This window comes from Acromyrmex echinatior, chromosome 3 (assembly GCF_024713525.1).
Source record: "Acromyrmex echinatior isolate Ae372 chromosome 3, ASM2471352v2, whole genome shotgun sequence".
In the NCBI taxonomy this organism is placed as follows: domain Eukaryota; kingdom Metazoa; phylum Arthropoda; class Insecta; order Hymenoptera; family Formicidae; genus Acromyrmex; species Acromyrmex echinatior.
The window spans coordinates 4,627,180-4,646,502 of record NC_141854.1 but is presented as its reverse complement, the minus strand read 5'-3'; the positions used below and the strand labels follow the sequence as shown (position 1 = coordinate 4,646,502).

General features: G+C 27.9%; 1 protein-coding gene across 2 annotated transcripts; it reads right to left on the bottom strand.

The window, feature by feature from the left end:
- Positions 1-46: 46 nt before the first annotated feature.
- On the bottom strand, positions 47-16,197 carry LOC105142989 (uncharacterized). 2 transcript variants are annotated; one of them, XM_087404890.1, is made up of 5 exons: positions 15,273-16,197; positions 12,301-13,868; positions 11,489-11,717; positions 6,040-6,337; positions 47-3,887 (listed from the first exon to the last, which is right to left on the bottom strand). In XM_087404890.1, exons 2-5 carry the CDS (start codon positions 12,394-12,396, stop codon positions 2,369-2,371), a joined length of 2,142 nt encoding a protein of 713 aa, XP_087261016.1. In that variant the 5' UTR covers positions 12,397-13,868; positions 15,273-16,197; the 3' UTR covers positions 47-2,368. The 2 variants fall into 2 exon arrangements, with proteins under 2 accessions (XP_087261016.1, XP_011049249.1); XM_011050947.2 differs by having other exon boundaries at positions 12,301-13,816; positions 15,273-16,188.
- Positions 16,198-19,323: the final 3,126 nt, after the last annotated feature.

Here is a 19,323-nt window from a genome sequence, read left to right as displayed (position 1 = left end):
GTTGCGATCGTGAAAAAATGGTTTGATGAAATACACTCATAAAAAATAATAAAATATCTTTTTTTATTTATATATATATGTATAGAGAGAGAGAATTGGCGGATTGGTCACTGATCGCCGTAATATGTAATTACATATCAAGTTTACAGATATTAAAAGTTGGTTTAGCCTTAAAAACTGACGAGACAGTTCGCATGACAAGTATAGGTCATTTTGATATAAATTAGAGTGGATGAAATATATTTTCTTATCAAGTACAAAGCTGTTTTACTCGATATGTTGTCACATGAGTAAACAAGCAAGTGAACGAAGAAAGAGATACAAAGCGAGCGTTTATACAGTTCTACATCAAGAAAGTAGTCTATCTTGGAAGATAAAATAGCCAATCTTTTCTTATATAATCTTAAAGTTCTAAAAATATTATATAAATTTTCTTATATAATTTTAAAATTCTAAAAATATACTCCTAAAGTTTTAAATTAAAATTTGAAGAATTAGTGAAAATATAGATCAACGCGCAGATAAAATTTTATAATTTTATTTTTTATAAGTTTTATTACGAAACATTCTGCGAGTTCTACTGAAGGTTTCTTAATAATACAAATATATTTTTTGCAAACTAAGTATTAGGAAACAGTTAGGCACATTATTATAAATTTTCTTTGATAATAGAATGGAATATAATGAAAATGTGAAATGTTCTATCATTTATAGAATCGTTCTTTTACTTTGTTTCTGTTTTTAAAAAAGAAATTTTTATTAAAAATGGTCAAATGTGTATTAAAAAAATCACTTACAGATATATATACAATACATTAAAATTCAATATCTTTTAATTTAAAAATTAATTATTATCTTATAGGAACGGATATTTTCGAAAAGAGCTCAAGTAAACATTTGCTTCCTCTTTTCTGCTTCAAGTATATCGACTTACCATCTTATTATTATTTCATTATTCGGAATATAATGTTAGCATTGTTCATAAATCGCTCTAAAATATTTATTTTTAGGATAAAACTTTACTAAAGTCGCAGATTGCTTAGATGATTAAATTTTAAAGTTTTTTCTTTAACTTTCATCCCCATTATTTTAAAAATATGAGCTTTCTCGATGATCCTACAGTTAATTTTTATTCCATATATAAACTAATGAAAATTGAGATACTTAATATTGCTTAAATTTTTTAAAATAATTATAACGGCGTTATCACTATCGCCAGGAAGACAAGATATTTTTTTTAATGCGTCAATATTGTATAACAACAAAAATGACTATTTTTATGACTCATAAAAATTCAGTTATATTCTCAAAACATCAATAAATATATACAAATATGTATAAAGCTAGGAACCGCGTGATAGCATTTATAATTATTTCTTTAAAAAATCTTAAAAATCTCGAGCGCAAGATAGACTGCCTCTTAATGCTCGTAAATATCTATATTGCCTGATTAAATTAATCGAGGAGCTATATGGAAGAATATATATATATATATATATAAATAAATATAAAGTTATGTAATTATATTCACGATATACGATAAACATGATATTCTTGAGAATATGAACTTGTGCGAATATGAATTTGTTACTCGATGTCACTCATCAAGCCGTTTTATTTTATTATGACTGTATATACAGGATGGCCCCGAATGTTTTGGCTAGACTTCGAAATATATTTTTCGGATACTTTTTGTTCAGAATTAAATTTCCTATAAAATCTCGAAGTCTGGTCAAAATATTCGAGACCATCCTGTACATAAAATATTGTTCGTTCCATCCGGAATAAGGTAGAAGTAACAAGATAGAAGCAATATTCTACGAAATTGAATATGGAGTTTGTCAAAATACTTGACAGTTTCTTTCGAACCCATAAATCTAATCGAACCGATTTCTAAGTCTGAGGAGAGGGATCACTTTTCAGACAAAACACGTGTCTAGAAGACAACTTTCAAAGACACTTTGAAGACGTTTTATCTTCCATTAGCCATATATATGAATTTTGCACTTTCCATTAGCAACTTTGTTTTTAATTTCTGTGCAAATTTTTGTATTGTTTCGAATTGTGTAAAAATTTGAAAACATTTTTGCATATTCGACAGTTTTAACAAGTTTTTACTAACATAGAAGTCGGATATTTTTCTTATTTTTTATATATTTATAAATTGATCTAAAATTCGCAATATTTATTTTTCACAAATTTAAAAGTATATCTATCATAATAAAAACAATCTATTATTCCTTCAAAGTCCAATTTGGCTAACGGAAGACTAAACACACATATTGTCTGAATGAGTTGCACCAAGCTCCGATTTAAATTATTAGATATAAAAGCTTCAGCACTCGAGCAATCTGTTGAATATGTTGTGCTAAAGACAGTAACAATACAAACGCATGTTGAATTCATCCACACAGGCACTCTGAGTGCCATAAGCATTCAGCCTACTGACCGACCCAGCTAATTTGCGGCTGTTATCGTCTGCTTTATAGCGTATTGTACCCTCAAAGATCGCATCACCTGGGGTAGTTTGTATGATCATTGTATAATCCACCAGCGTCGCCCCTTCCGTCTTATCCTGCCACATCTTCGCATCTTTGATCATTTTTAGATTCAAGGTTGCGCACATTGGATATCTGCTTAACATGTCATTCAGTTCTCTGACGAGAAATGATACGCTATCATGCAAGCCAGTGTCGTTCCACGCGACCGTATTACTGGTATGGCACATGCACCAATGATTCGCAATGTGCGCCATGTCGCAGGTACGAATGTCTGGTACTGGTAGGAACCAACTGATGCCACGCGGGATGCCAGGCGAGGCGGCTTGAATTTTAATGCGCTTCTTAAGAAATGATTCTCGCAAAAGTTGCGGATTCAGCAAATCCATTAACGTTTCATGAAGATCGAAGGGCGTCGTGAGACTGTGGCTGTTCCTTCGCAAATTCCCCCAAGCCAGAGGAAACTTTTCGCGCCACCATCTCGGTAGCACGATAAAGACGAAAGGTAGACTATCCTCAATCTTTCCCTGATACGTTTGTCGGAAATCGCCCCATCTCATACCGTGATCGCTCATCATAATCAAGACTGTGCGATTCAGCAGACCCTCCCGTGACGCATACTCGACGAACTCGTGATAGGAGTTGTCACCCAACTGAGGATACGTGAAATAGTCGTGGGTGAGACTTGCCTGCCAAATGAAGGCGAAGTAAAGTTCCGAGGAGAACTCGATTGCCGTTTTGCGCGTGTAATCCAGCATGCATTCAAATGTCTTCCTGGTACCGAGGCAGAGATTGGCGTTCAGTTTATGGGTGTTACCAATGTCATTCTCAGCACCGATGCAATATGGTCTCAGATAGTAATCTGTCGGTTGTTCGCGGAATCCTGGTTTCAGGTAATTGAATGTGCTCATGCTACAAGCATCCTCGCCGAATACTGTGCGGTAACCAGCATCACTGAAGTTCTTCCACAAAAGCGGGCATTCGTCGAAAGTTTTGTTAGGCATTTGCCAACACAGATCCCGCAATTCCTCCTGATTCAGACCACTTAATACCGGGACGAGATTTGGGTATGTGTTATCAGCGACCTTGGTATAGCCCAACATTTCTACGGCACCGAGAGACTGAAGTGATTTTACAGTCTTCGGCATCATTCTGTGAAAATTCATCCTGGAAACCGAGTCGAGCCCGACAATGAGAACGCTGAGACGATCTTCGATCAGCGTATCCATTCTCAGTGTTTGCCTGCATCTTTCCTCTATCGAAGGCTTACGAGGTAGGAAAGCGTAGTAATCTTTGTATACCATTTCGTTGTTTTGATAACATTCAACTTTTACGAATTCAGCATTCACTGTGCAAGAATCTTGGAAAGGATAGCACTGTGTGTCATATCTGTAAAATTTTATTATCCAATTTAAAGTCATCTGTATAACAAATCTATCCTATAGATAATATACAAGATATATCAGATCACCTGTATTATCTTTTTTCTCGGAAATGTAATTGGAAGATGGAGAAAAAACATTTTCATTATCAGAGCTTCTCTGACTTGATTAAATTTTGGGTTTTCCGGAAATATGATAAACCTAAGTCAAATTTGAAATTTTTAATGGAAACATATATAAGTCGAGTAGTTATCATTAAACAGATCTTTTAAAAATAAACTTTTGTTTAATAATAATGAAATTAAATTAAAACTAATGAATTATAGACTCCTTATATATATCTATTGATACAATAAACAATAAAAAGTTTTATACAAAAAGCTAATAGAAGTCAACCTCTTGTTAAAAATTGCGAGATATACATTTGTTTAAACTTTTTGTTTTTATTTGTTTAAACTTTTGTCTTTTTTTAATATGTCACGGTTTACGAAAAGAGAGAAAAAATTGTTTTAATCACAGATTATATGAATCATTATTGTCTAGACGTTAAAAGTTATCGGGGATTTATTAAATTAAAATCTTTAAGATCAAATCGTATGAGCAACAAAATTTGAATACAGTTTTTCCTTTATTTTTATTTTAATTGAGAAAACGCATTAATAAGAAATTATGTCATTTTTTGTTAATAGTAAAAGATATTAAAATCTTTTTTATTTAGAAATATTTTTTTTCAATGGGCTTTTTATTCAATGATATTCTACCCTATATTTCAATTAAAAATTTAAGAATTTGCTACAATTTTTCTCATTTCGTATTTCCTAAAAGCACAAACATTATCATTCGAATGATTTATCACATAGCATTTGATGTTAAAAATTTTAATTTAAATTTCCGATAATTTTAATGTTTTTTAATTTTGACAAACTATTCTGTGACATTTTTTTATTTTTGCAAAAGTTGTTTATTTTTAAAAAACCTATCCAATGATATTCTACTCGACTTATATTCCTATTAAAAATTTTAGATTTAATCTAGATTATCTTAATTTTTAATAATGAAAATTTTTCTTCAATTTCTTCCACTATTCATTTCTGAGAGAAAAAGAGAAATACTGGTTGTCTGATACACTTTTAATATATAATTTATGTGTACATAACATATAGGGTTGGGTAGTAACTAATCAATAAATTAAAAGTTAAATAAAAAGTTAAAAAGTTAATAACTTTTAACTTAATTTAGTTAATTTTAAATAAATTAATTTTCAATTTAATTTAATTACCTTAATTTAATTTATTACCTTTAAACTTTATTAACTTAACGTAGTTACCTTAATTTAATTATCTTTAGTTTTAATTTATTAAGTTTTTTTTTAAGTTTTAATTTTTTTAATCTTTAAATGCGCGCCAATATTATTTTCTATAAAATTTTCTGTTAAAACATTAGAGAATTAATTTAGAAAAAGTTGAATAATTGTGTAATGGGTGCAATGCTCATAGTGTCCAAAAATGAATGTGGTTTGGATTTATTTAGGAAATAATCAATGCAATAAATATATCAGTGCATTTGCGTTATGTATTTATATGTCCTTGTTTTATGTCTAAATAATAAAAAAAGAATAAATTTTTTATTTACATATAGTTTTTAAAGAATGTGCAGGCATGGCTAGCACAAAGAGAAGTACAAGAGTACTTACATTTTTAAAAATTATATTTTATTTTTCTTTTATATGCAAGTAAATATATCAAAATATGAAATAACTATATAGAAATATAAAAAAATCAGTTTTTTATTAGAGAGTTTTTTACAAGAGATATTTTTGTTATTTCACATAATTTATAACTATTAAAATATTAAATTTATGATGAATGTTTATTGTAATTGTTTTGTTATTTAAAGTAATCTGATTTAAATAAAAATTAAGATATTGTCATTTAATAAAAATAATGTTTTTTCAAAATTAACTTTTTATTTAAGTCTTAGTCTCTTTATTTAATTTTTAGTTAATTCAATAACATTAATTTTTAACGTAATTTTAACTGAGTTAGTATTTTGTTCATTCAACTTTCAATTTTTAGTTAGCAAAAAAAATATTAACTTACCCAACCGTGATAACATATATACTTATATAATTTTAATTAAAAATTTTTTATAATACTAACGTGACAGCATTGTCATTATCTTTCGTTCGCCAAAATGGTCGCCAGCAGCAGCTTATACCGCCCGGACTGTTATGAAATTCGTTCCACGTTAGCGGATTAACGAATAGCGCGGTATTGTTTGATTCAATTAATGGTGGAAAATTTCCGTACTCGCATTCGAACATATCTTTTGTTATGAAACGTCGAACTGCAAGATCTAAAGGATCCATTGCTGGTAACCGACATCCTTTGTTGCGAACTAGAAAGCCACCGTTGCCTATTGGCATGTATACATTTGATGTTGTCGATACGTATTCCTCTGTAAAATTTACGAATTAACAATTAAAATAGGTACAAAATAATAATTAAAATAAGTACGAAAATATACGAGAATGAATATAAACAAGATTAAATTGAATTTAAACAAAATTTCTGATGTTATAATAATTTATCATGAAAGATTTGTATGTTGAGTATAAAAAATTATTTTTTGTATCATATTGAGAGATATATTTTTTCACGATTTATTAATTATCATCAAAGAATTATGTATACGTCTTACAATTAGTAACTAAACTTTAAAATTACGTTAAAATGTAACAGCTATTTAAAATTAAACGAAGAAATAAAGTTTTATTTATTTTTATCTTTAAAGTTTAATTTTTATTTTCAATCGTTTATAATTAAAAAAATATTAGTATATTGAATATTTTTAAGAAAAAAATAACTTTTTGAAATTAATACAAAGAAATATAGAGCATGTAAAAGTCAATGTAATTAATTATAAATGCAAGAATTATAATATGAGATATAAAATGTATAACAAAAATTCTATGAATAATACATTATACATGTTTCGGCTCTTGGATTGAACCATCCTCAGATAAAACAAAATTCACAACCTTAAAATTCATTTCCATCGTCATAGATAAATCGTGATGAAAGTTATCTAATTTATATAGCGATATTGATGAATGCTTTACGGAGACCATGAATTATTTGCAAGCGATTTACTGATCGATTGTTCGGAATTTCATGATATTCTAAATAAAGAAACATATTTGTTAATAAATAATAAAAATAAAAAATAAAATTAAAATCTGAATAAAATAAAAATCTGTTAAAATGTTATCTACTTTTAAAAATCTGTAAAAACCATTATCTCGATAAAACACTCACCAACGTGATCGCGGTTATCATTTCTTAAGAAGAAATACTTCGTTAAATTTATCATATCGTAAAATCATGTAAAATATAAGAGATAGTATATTAGATAGTAATAACACAGTCACTATATTAAAACTTGATAATCAGTACAAATCGAATCTTCCAGACAGAATTTTTTGAAAGATATGTTAACGATAAGGCTGACTGCACTATCTGAGCCGCAATTAATAGATAAAACGCTAGATAAGGACGTCAAATTTTATAATCGATATATTGCTTTGTGAAGGCCCTTCGTGTCTGTTTGGAGATTAAGACTGTGAGATTAACACTTTTTTTGCTTTTCAATATTTAACATTTCAGAAATTAATTAATTTATTATAATGGTTCTTCATTTAGTATCTGGATGTTATTCCAATCAAAATCATATGTCATCTGCAGTCTATGTTCGATGATTACAGACTGGGTAGATGTATTCCAACGAATATGATTACGGAATATGATTATGGTTCTGTAATTCTGGTTTTAAATTGTCTATCCGTTTGTCTGTATGTATATATATATATATATATATATATATATATATATATATATATATATATGATGCATCACAATCCTTGTAGAAAATCACAATCTTGTTCTTTGACCAATTTGAACGAGAATCCTTTTGTACCTCAATGAACTTACTCAATTTATTAGAGCTATAATAGGAAACTTTGATATCCTCTCTATTAAATTTTTTGAATTTCTTTGTTATCAATGGAACACAAAGGGCACAGTACCTAAATCATGATGTAACATCTCTTGTCTCATCACTATTGTTCGTGCAATCATGTATTACTGCTCCTCCACGCTGAATGCTTTTGACTCTAACATTGATTGTGTCAAAAAAATGAATTTAAGAGAATAATCGTTCTCTATTAATATATTAACAATTAATGTAAGATTCTTATGATAGAATTTAGAGTCAGATAACAATAAAGTCCTGTCTACCAAATAAAAAATTATAACTTTCTTTTGGGAGATAAAATAATTTGAAAATTAATTTAAAAATCTCCTCCAAAAAGTCAGTTTTTGATACCAATCGAAGGTTAAATGTTTTTCTTCGACCATGATCGTAACATCATTGCAATTTAGTAAATCAAAGTCTACTTCTGAATTGTAGACGTGAGTAAAACGAATTAAAACGAATTTTCGAAAAACGAATTGATTTCAAAGGAAGGAACAGCTAGATCATCAACATAATAATAAAAAAGCAACTGATTATTGTAACAAAGATATTGTCTTTAATTTTTGCATTACTAAGTCTACAATGATGGATGACAACGGAGAACCCATGGGTGTGCCGAAATTCTGTTTATAAATGGTATTATTAAATGTAAAATATGTTAAATCTAGAATAAACCGAACCGTCATCAGGAACTCCGTCTTGGATAAGTCACATTTTTTTAAGATGAAATTCCAATTGTCATTTACACAATCGATAACCATGTCTAATGGAATGTTAGTAAAAAGAGAAATTACATCTAATGAGATTAATTTGTAATTATTGTAATCAATTCTCATCCCTTTTAGATCTTTAATAAGTTGAAAACTATTTTTTATATAACTCTCAGCTTTAGGAACAGTTTCATGATGTGTAAAAATAAGGCTAAGGAATATAATGGACTCTCTATTGAAGACACTATGATCCTGAATGGACAATTCGATTTGTGAATCTTCAGCACTGCACTTTAGAAGCAACCTATCACTGTAATATAAACGTTTATATTGAACTTCATTAATATCTTTGCAAGTCCTCCATCTTGTAAGCATAATTCTGAGAGATGTTATCATTTTTTTATAAGGATTTCTTTTTATTATTTCATACGTATCTGTGTCACCAAGCATTTTATTTATTTTATTAATGTAAAAATTTTTTTCAAAGGCAGTAACATTACTCTTGTCAGCATATGTAAATATTGTGTCAGAATTTAATTTAAAAAAATCTTTTGTAATAATTTCTAATTCTAATAATTTTGTGTCAATGGGTGTTGTGAAACGAGGAGAGGAAACTATGTTATTAAGTATGAGTATGGAATGATTTGTGATATCAATTCTTTTATCAATTGATAATTTTCGATATAATGCAATCAAAAATGATGTTCTTTTTATTCCTATTTGGTAACGCAAAGTTCTCATCAAGTTGTAAAATACTCTGCATATCGTTCGTAGTGTAGAAGAGAGATTCACAAATCATTTGTTTCTGACAGAGGAAAAAGAAGGTGAAATTTCACTATTTAAGAAGGAATTCGGATATATTAATTTTGTGGATGAAGGAGCTTGATTTATTGTCACGACAGGATGAGACGATAGTATAAAAGAGAAACTGTTCTGAGGATTGCAACACGACAAAGAAGTAGATATATTATTGCCCGGATTGTTGCTGTTCTTTTTCACAATCAAATGCAGGAGATGTTATCTCTTCTGAGTTACAATCATTTTTAATATATTTTATTAAAATATATATTTATATATATATTTAGGTTTAATGATATTATTATTTAGTCTTAATTGTTTGTCTGGTAACTATTTTATTTTTTATTTTAATCTACTTTTTTCTTAGATAATGAGATAAAACAGAGATTTCTTCTGTGTATTCAGAAACTATTACCGCTCAGATAGTGACAGTCAGCTTTACCGTTAACATATCTTTCAAAAAATTCTGTCTGAAACATTCGATCTGTACTGATTATTAAGTTTTAATATAGTGACTATGTATAACGTATTAAAACTATTTGCCTGATATACTACCTCTTATATCTTACGTGATTTTATGATGAATTTGATGAAGTATTTTTTCTTAAGAAATGATAACTGCGATCACGTTGGTAAGTGTTTTATTGAGATAAAGTTTTTGCTTGGTTTTTATAGAATTTTAAAAGTAGATAACATTTTAACAGATTTTTATTTTATTCAGATTTTAATTAAATTTTTTATTTTTATTTTTATTGGTTAACAAATATGTTTCTTTAATTAGAACATCATGAAATTCCGAACAATCGATTAATAAATCGCTTGCAAGTAATTCATGGTCTCCTTAAAGCATTCATCAATATCGCTATATAAATTGAATAACTTTCATCACGATTTATCTATGACGATGGAAATGAATTTTAAGATTGTGAATTTTGTTTTATCTGAGGATGGCTCAATCCAAGAGCCAAAACAATGTGTAATGTGTTTTACAATATGATATTTATAGAATTTTTTTAATACATTTTATATATCATATTATAGTTGCATTTATAATTAATTACATTGAGTCTTATATGTCCTATACTTTGTATTAATTTCAAAAAGTTATTTTTTTCTTAAAAATATGCAATACACTAATATTTTTTTAATTATAAACGATTGAAAATAAAAATTAAACTTTAAAGATAAAAATAAATAAAACTTTATTTCTTCGTTTAATTTTAAATAGCTATTACATTTTTAACGTAATTTTAAAGTTTAGTTACTAATTGTAAGGCGTACATATAATTCTGTGTTATGTAATGTATTTTACACTGTATTCTTTATAGAACTTTTTTTATACATTTTATGTATTATGTTTTAGTTCTTGCATTTATAATTAATTACGTTGACTCTTATATGCCCTACATTTTTTTGTATTGTCTTTTAAAAAATTAAGAGTTCTGTACTATTTGATTTTTGAAATTAATCAAAGAACATACTTTTGTATTTTTATTTTTGTTTAAACATTATTCATATTAATTCTAGGCATTTCATTAGCATTGCTAAAAGTTTATACTGATTTAAAATCTTATGGCAATAATATCGTATCTATGCGCAAATGATCTCATGTATGCTAAATTAAAAAACATTTTTTTAAAGCATCTTTATACGATCATCAAGATCGTGAGAAAATTTTACACGTGTAGGCTTTGAATAGTGTTTTATTTTCCAAATAATTTTATAATTATAATATGTTAATTTGTTTAACGATTGCAAAAGCTTTTTAGTAAAAGTACACTGTAATGAAATTTAGTATTTATTTTTTATTTATAAACACATACTAAACGAGTTAATAAATCAGTTTTTTAATGTTAATGTTAAGAGAAAAATAAAGTATTTTTTTTTTAATATTAAAATTTTATTAAAAAAGTAGTTTTTACATACCTACATATTGTTACATTCTCATTATATATATATATATATATATATATATATATTGATATATTTTCGCAACATAAAGTTCTAACAATAAATATTTGAATTATCCTCACATGAAAAAATTAAATAATAATGATTTAATACTCACGGGTTATTACATCTTGAACAGTTGATTTGGCCATTTCTCCGAATCGGGTGATCCGAAATTGACCGGTATTGTAGCTGTTGATAATAAAAAGCGATGTTAACAGAAATAGTAGTAGCGCAATTAGCCATCTTCGTAGTCGCAGACCTCCCTTTTGTATTTTAGTTTTGATTAATGCCGTGGTAGATTCACACTCATCGTCAACAGCTTTTTTGCTGCCGCGAAACAGTGCCTATATCACAGAGAAAAAAAAGAAATAGTTTTTACTACACTGAAGATGATTCTATTCATAGTTATAGATCGATTCACGATTTGATCAGACAAGCTAGTAAGCTAGATTTGAATCAATGGATTTATTAAATTGTTGTTTGAGAATCGCGTTTTTCATATAAAAGATTAATTTAAACTTAGCTTAAATCGGATTTCAGATTGAATCGTACTATGAATACAAATCTTAAAGTCATGTAACTTGATAATGTGCATCAAAAGATTAAATTAATAAATAATCTTAAAATGATGAAATTGACTGATAAAAAATTGATTAACAAAAAAATTTATTATCATATTTCTTTGTTTTTTTGCAAAAATTAATTAATACTTTAATTGATGATTTTGATTTATGGTGTTTAAAAAAAATGTTTTGAATAATATAGCTCTCTTAATTTATTCGATTGACATACATGAAGAAGAATATAGTTAACAAGATTATTGCTCCATTGCTCGCGATGAAAACAAAAAATTGTGTACAGAATATGTTTTTGAATGTCAAAAGAATATGTTTTTTGGGAGGAAAAAAAACGGAATATTTATTTTACCTCTTCAAGAGAGTGATGATCACGCATAACAGAGCAGTTGCATACATCAAACACTTTCATATGTATAAGATAGAATTGTATAATCAGTATATACATTATGTTCAATGCCTTTGTTCCTATGATAACGATAACAGAATATCGATATCACTTGTGGTTTAGACATCTGTCTCGTTAATTGGCCTAAATTAGAACTCACGGATTAAAATTTAGACTCCGTATTTCTCGTGTATAATATAAAAGAAGTATATTATTAATTATATTATTATGCTACATCTTTGTTTGCCATTATTGCGTCGAAATTTTTTCACAAAGAACGGCAGCTTAGAAGATAGAATTAAATTGAGCAGTCTTGGTCCTTCTATTTTCCATCATTCTTTGCAATGATCCACGGAGTTTCTTTTTTTTATTATGTATATCGTATCTTCCCATAGACACGATTACTCATTGCAAAGCTCATGAACATCTTAATTCGCAATGAAAAGCGCATGAATAAATACATCGAATGTTTCGCAATATTTATAGCAATTAGCCCGTAGCATAGCGACACCAAAAAATTCAAAATACGCAAACATATGTATTCTGCATCGAATCAGGTTCTACTCTCTCAATGATTGTCTATCGAAATGAGCTGAGAATTGGCAAAAAGTTTCTCTCCTTTCGTTGTTTCTCTTCTTCTCATTAGACTCACATTTCTTTTATGAAGCCGCGATATGTTCGTGTGGTCCATGAATTTTCGTAATGACGATTACGAGAGATGAAGAATTATGAGATTTTGAGCGCGATTATTTCACTATGCGATCTATCCTCTCGTTGACATTTTGTGGTTAATTTAGTGGCCGTTGCACGGACTTGGAAGACTTCTAAAACGTTGATTACGGAACATCGCTGCTATTTTGTCGGCATACATAAATAATATATCGTTATACTCATTTAAGGGGCATTTCGGTCTAATCGTCACGATTTGTTCCTATTTTTCCACATTGTATGTTAAACGATAACTTTTACACAGGCAACAAAGCTACTCTTCCGAGACGTTGACTCTTGTTTATTATTCGAACCAATTTATGTTTGCTTGACACACTGTTTGACCTTGACTTTCTTTTAACTTCTTCGATCTTGAATTTTTATATCTATTTTTTTTATCTCCAGCCTGTGAATTGTTTTTTCTACAGATGTTGAATATACATATTGTCGTACTTTTTTATCGATATGTATAATAAAAAAATGACTGGTCACACATAATCTGGATGAGGCCTGTTCGAGTTCTATCAAGCAAGTGGAACGGAACCTTTTCCGTATTTATATTAATAATTGTAACGCCTTAAGCTCTTCTCAATGATAATTGTGGCGTATCTACGCGATAATCTAATGGGTAGAGCCTCAGCATTATCTTTTCTGTCTCTTTTCCATCCCATTCAAACTTCTGCTCATTTTGTTTTTCCTAGATCTACTTGGTTGTATATTATATTTAATGACGTATACATTTCCAGAGCAGGTGCATCCATCGATTGTATTCCTAGAACATCATTAGTACAGTTATATACGTGAATGTTCCCACTTTTTCTCTTCTATAACAAAAAAAGATAAAATTATCCATATAGCACGTTCAAGAAATATCACATAAACGTCATGATATATAGACGATATTGTATAAATATCGTGATGTTTATACAATGACGTCAATAAGGTGTGTATGAGGATTAATATTGTTGTATGAATATTAATGCTCCTCGATATATAAATAATGCTCTATGAAATAATTAAAATATTTTTATGAATTTTTTAATCAATTGAGAATAAATGTTTTTTTAACAAAAATCATAGTATAAAAACAAATAATATAATCTGATATTTTTATTTGATTTTACACTGAAAAGAAGATTTTAATTAAACTAATTATTAGACTTCTTATTTTTTAATATTTAATTTATTGTTATTTTAATTTTTTAATATTTGATTTTAATTTTAAATTAATTATAAAAATTAAGATTAAAATAATAATATAAATATAAATGAAATATAATGAATATAAATATAAATGAAAATTAAAAAGTGAAAATAATTGCATTTTAAAACAAAGTTTTATTAAGGTTAAAATGAATTCTGTATTGAAATATTTGCATAAAAATATTCATAAATAATAAAAAATATAATTTTGGATATGTATATAACTTCACTCTAAATTATACAATAATTAAGTACTAGGATCCTCTTTTAATTTTAACCAAAAATAAATTTATTTTTCTTAATTGAATATCCGGCATTATTCGGCATTTTTTTACTTTCTGGCCGAATATTATTAGTATCCGGTAATATATATTTGGTTAAAATTTTATATTGATAGTTTGTATATTATTAAAAAAAAATTCTATTCTTTTCAGTTGAATTTTTTGTACAAATCATTTCTTTCTCTCTCTCTTTCCTTTTTTTTTATCACATTTGGGAAGATAAAGAAAATTATTATCGCTATTTTTTTCTTTTTTCTTAGAAGCCTTTTTCCAGATATTCGACAGGATATCCGGGGAAATTTCTGGTATCCGATCGGGTAATTGCTCTACCGGATATCCGATCAGATATCGGATATCCGAAAAGAATTTGACGCTAGATATCCGAGATTCGGTGCATCCCTGATAATTAAATATAATTTTATTTGTGATTTTAAATATTTTATTAGATATAAAATAAATATTTGATTTTTCAGAGTTTTATTTTCTTTAATTATAATAATAAATTCAATCTTAAATTTTGAGCAAATAAATGTAGAAAAATCATCTTTGTAAAGATTCTAGAGATTCTTCATTTTAGTTATCTATAAATATTAAAAAAAATTTTTCTTATTTGAAAACAAAAGAAACTCATAGAAATAATGCAAATTTTAGAGACTAATTTTATTTATTAATCTCTTATAGTATATAAATTACAAGTAATATCAAGATTGTCAACAGGCGAAACCTAAGATAAGATGTACGTACATTCGATCGAATCCTGTGTCCTTGCGCACGTGAACTTGAAGAGATGAAATTCTCAAACAGCTGTTTTTAGATATCTATTATGATTTCGCAGATATAACGCGCGAAATGCTTGAACGTGATGCATATTGAGTAATATTTTTTTTCAGTAACAACACTCGGATAGAATCTTCAAAATCTTCTTATAGAACAATTTTAAGTTGCAACGGCGAGGCACCGTCGTTACTCTTCTAATATCTAATTGTTTCCTTAATTAATACCGTCGACAATAACACCTTAGCCACACTTATTTCCATGCTGAATCCGATCTCTTGAAGAGACGCGGATACAAACACAAACATCGGCAGGATGTGAGCTTCTCATCCTTTTTGGGAAAATATATAGATTAATGTTTAGCTACCGATCCGTCAGTCTCTCCCTCGTCATCTTCGCGCCGATATTCGGTCTGTCATCGGAGCACGCAAGATAGAAGTATTCACGTTCAACGGCCGATTCTCGGGGATGCTTCGGCAGGCGTTGCCGCGCCCCGGCGAGCTGGGATTCAGCCGAGAGTATGTTCGGACGCCGCGGCGGATCGAGACTGGGCGAGAAGTGATGAGACGTGGAGGAGGACTAGAGTTTCTGGTCGATAGCGGAGCACGCGCGTTTCTCCGACGTGTGACAATGAGAGACGACTAGACCAGTACACAAGTACAATGCACAGTTTACCAGAATTAAATTAAAACGGAACAAAACTTTTTTTTATCATTGATTATAATGTATGCGTATAAACTGTGTATGTATGGCTGCGCTTCTAGATTACTTAATTATCATTTTTACATATTTTTATACAGCGTATTACTTTTGCACGTTTTTGGAACATTAAGACATAATTTTCTGCAATGTTACTGTGCACGTGATGATTTTATATGTATTATAGTTAAGTTTAGTATTATAAATAATATTTAGATACATCACTTTTAGATCATACTATTAAAAAAAGAAATACAGCTATAAGCTGCTAAAACATTTTTAATATTTTTGTAATTTGGAAAGATAAAGAGTTTAGGACAGATTTGAAAGTTTCATATAATGTATGTTCAAAATTTGAACGATAAATTATTCGATCATTTAATTTTAAATATTACTCTGTTCGAAAAATTTCAATTACGTCTCAAAATCTTCATCTCTTTTTTCTTCATGATGCTTTATCTTTGTCGTATGTTGATGGTTATTGGTTAATTTCTATTAATTATAATCGAATTCGTTTTATTCAAAATAATTCTCATTCAATTACCCGAAATGATTGTCGAATATTAATGAAATTAATTTTATGTTTATTTCTCTTTATATTATATAATTATACATTTTTTTATAAAAATTTTTCTATTTTATATATATTTTTTATTTTTAATCTTAAACTTAATAAATAATTTTGAGAACAAAATAGAAAATTAGTTATGTGCATAATTGATTATACATTGGGATATATAGCTCGACTTTATATGTATACACATTACTACGAGTATTCATAAAAATTATCGTTTCATTAACTATGATTGATAAATCGTAGTTACAAATTGTAGTTACAATCAAAGTATTATAAAAAGACCATTCTCAATTTTTGATAACATAATAATTGCAAATAGAGCAAGTTCTAGTGTTTCTGTTCTGTGTTACAAGATAAAGTCAAGAAAACGATTGTAAAGATCGAGGAGCTTATATCTATAAAAAAATTAAAATTAATAAACAGTATTATTTTATAAACATGGTTATACAAATCGGACTTTTTTTAAATATTGGGAATATGATTTAATTTTGAAGGTTTTTTTTAAACTGATTTATTTAAACAACATATTACATAAATGTTTAATAATATGATTATATGATTTATTATACGAACTGTTATGCGATCAACATTTAATTCTCTGGCAAATTCTAAAGTTGATTGTGTTGGATTTTCGTCCAATAATGCTTGTAAATCTACATTTTCTAGCTTGTGTTGTTAAAATTGAAATCATTACTTTTGAATCGACAGAATCAATATTCATATGTGTTTTAATTGATGGAACAACATTGCCATAAGTTTCTATCAGAATTCTATGACCTTCAACCGCTGTTTTCTTCTGATTGAAAAATAAAAATAACGCATGTCGAAAATACTTTTTAAGAAGCTCCATTTTTTAAATGATATAAAATAAACATGATGTTTACTGCGTCTACTATTTGTATATAAACGATTAAATATCATGGACTAATATTAAAGCATTAAGAAATAATAGCTGTGATTGGAATGCCTTCGATAACACTGAATTATTGTTATCTCTTACAAAACTCTTAAAACTAATCACACTCCTAATATGTATAAATTGAATCATTAAATAAAAAATAGATATTTTACTAATTCTGAAACGATTCTATAATTTTTAAACTGTAACGTTAATTATAATATTAAATTATTCCTATCCATATAAATATCACTCGTAAAGATTAAAAACATAGTCATATATTAACATACAATGGAATGCAATGCAATAGTTAGTATTGAATATGAGGAGACATTAACGGGATATATATATATATATATATATATATATATATATATATATACACACACATACATACATACATTGACTGATTATGGTGTTTCAATGTGTATATTTTGATATTTTGATGTTAGTTACATGTGTTTTTATGTGCAAAAAAATTTATTTTGTTTACAAGTTTGTTAGTTCAATAAAAATTGTCATAAAAATCTAACATGGTGAAAACTATACCTTTTAGCTATGAAACATCACAATTAACACTTATGTATACAATGTCGCTTTTAATATGGATCTTATTGTTTTATAAGAAATAACTTGTGAAAAAATATTTAATAAATTAGTGAATAATAAGATATATAAATACACATAAATATAAATGTACATTAAAGTAGCTTTATTTTTCGACTTTCAAATATTTTTTATGGCATCCCTTAGAATAGTTTCAATTCAAAAAAAGAATTCTGTGTAAAACTGCAACTCGCAATCGGATAAGAAAACATGCTCCGAACTTTTAATGGTAAAGTACGAAGAATCGATTTTTATTGAATATTTTAAGGAAATATAATATATATATATATATAATTTCTTACTTTCCTAGAAATTATTTATTAAAATACTTATATTTTTATATTTTTAATTTTAAAAGGTTATTTTGGAAGAGAGTTAATAGTAATCAGAAAAGAACTTTAATCTATAGTCTATATCGATAATTCATCTATATTTTATATCGATAATTCAGTTTTTTATGGTCACTTGAATTTGCCATTTTGAATTAAATTTTGATAGTTAATTTGAAATTAGTGTTTTCAAAAATATATAGAACTGTCTGTACATGAAATGCATCTTCTGGGAAAGTCGAAAGTATAAAAGGAACGCTAATATAATTCTGTGATTAGTTTATGACATTATAAAGGCGCCACGCCGTATAATGTCTGCATCATGGTCGTATCATATCTGCGTATCATTTTGATACGCAGATACGATATGACCATGATCCTTGAAGTCAGTATTTTACCGAAACATCAAAGAAATGATATGTGATATGGATGGTCAGTGTGGACGCGTTTTTGCAGAGAAACAATAGCGAGTTTTTACAATAACATGGATCCAGATAAGGTACTAAAATCATGTTATCCTTTTCTTAATTAGTTGTTAAGAAGAAGATAACATGATTTTAGCGTTCATCGTATCTGGATAATAAACGGTATTGCAAAAACTTCCTATTGTCCTTATAGTAGACAGTCGGACTGATATGAACGTAATCTAAGTGGAAAAAAAAGATACAGGATCAAAATAGAGAGATACAGCATCAAGCGATATAGTATCTGTTCCTCGCCCTGATGAAGTGGACTGCAAGGTTCACGAATCAAGGTTGGCACTCCAAGAATGAATCTGGACACGGAGGAAACCTGCGAAACGCATAATCTTTATATATTTTCTTGTTATTTTTCCTTATCTCTTAATGTTGTTATAATTTTGTAATATTTTATATAAGCATATTTGTTAGCAAATATTTAATTATTTTACAC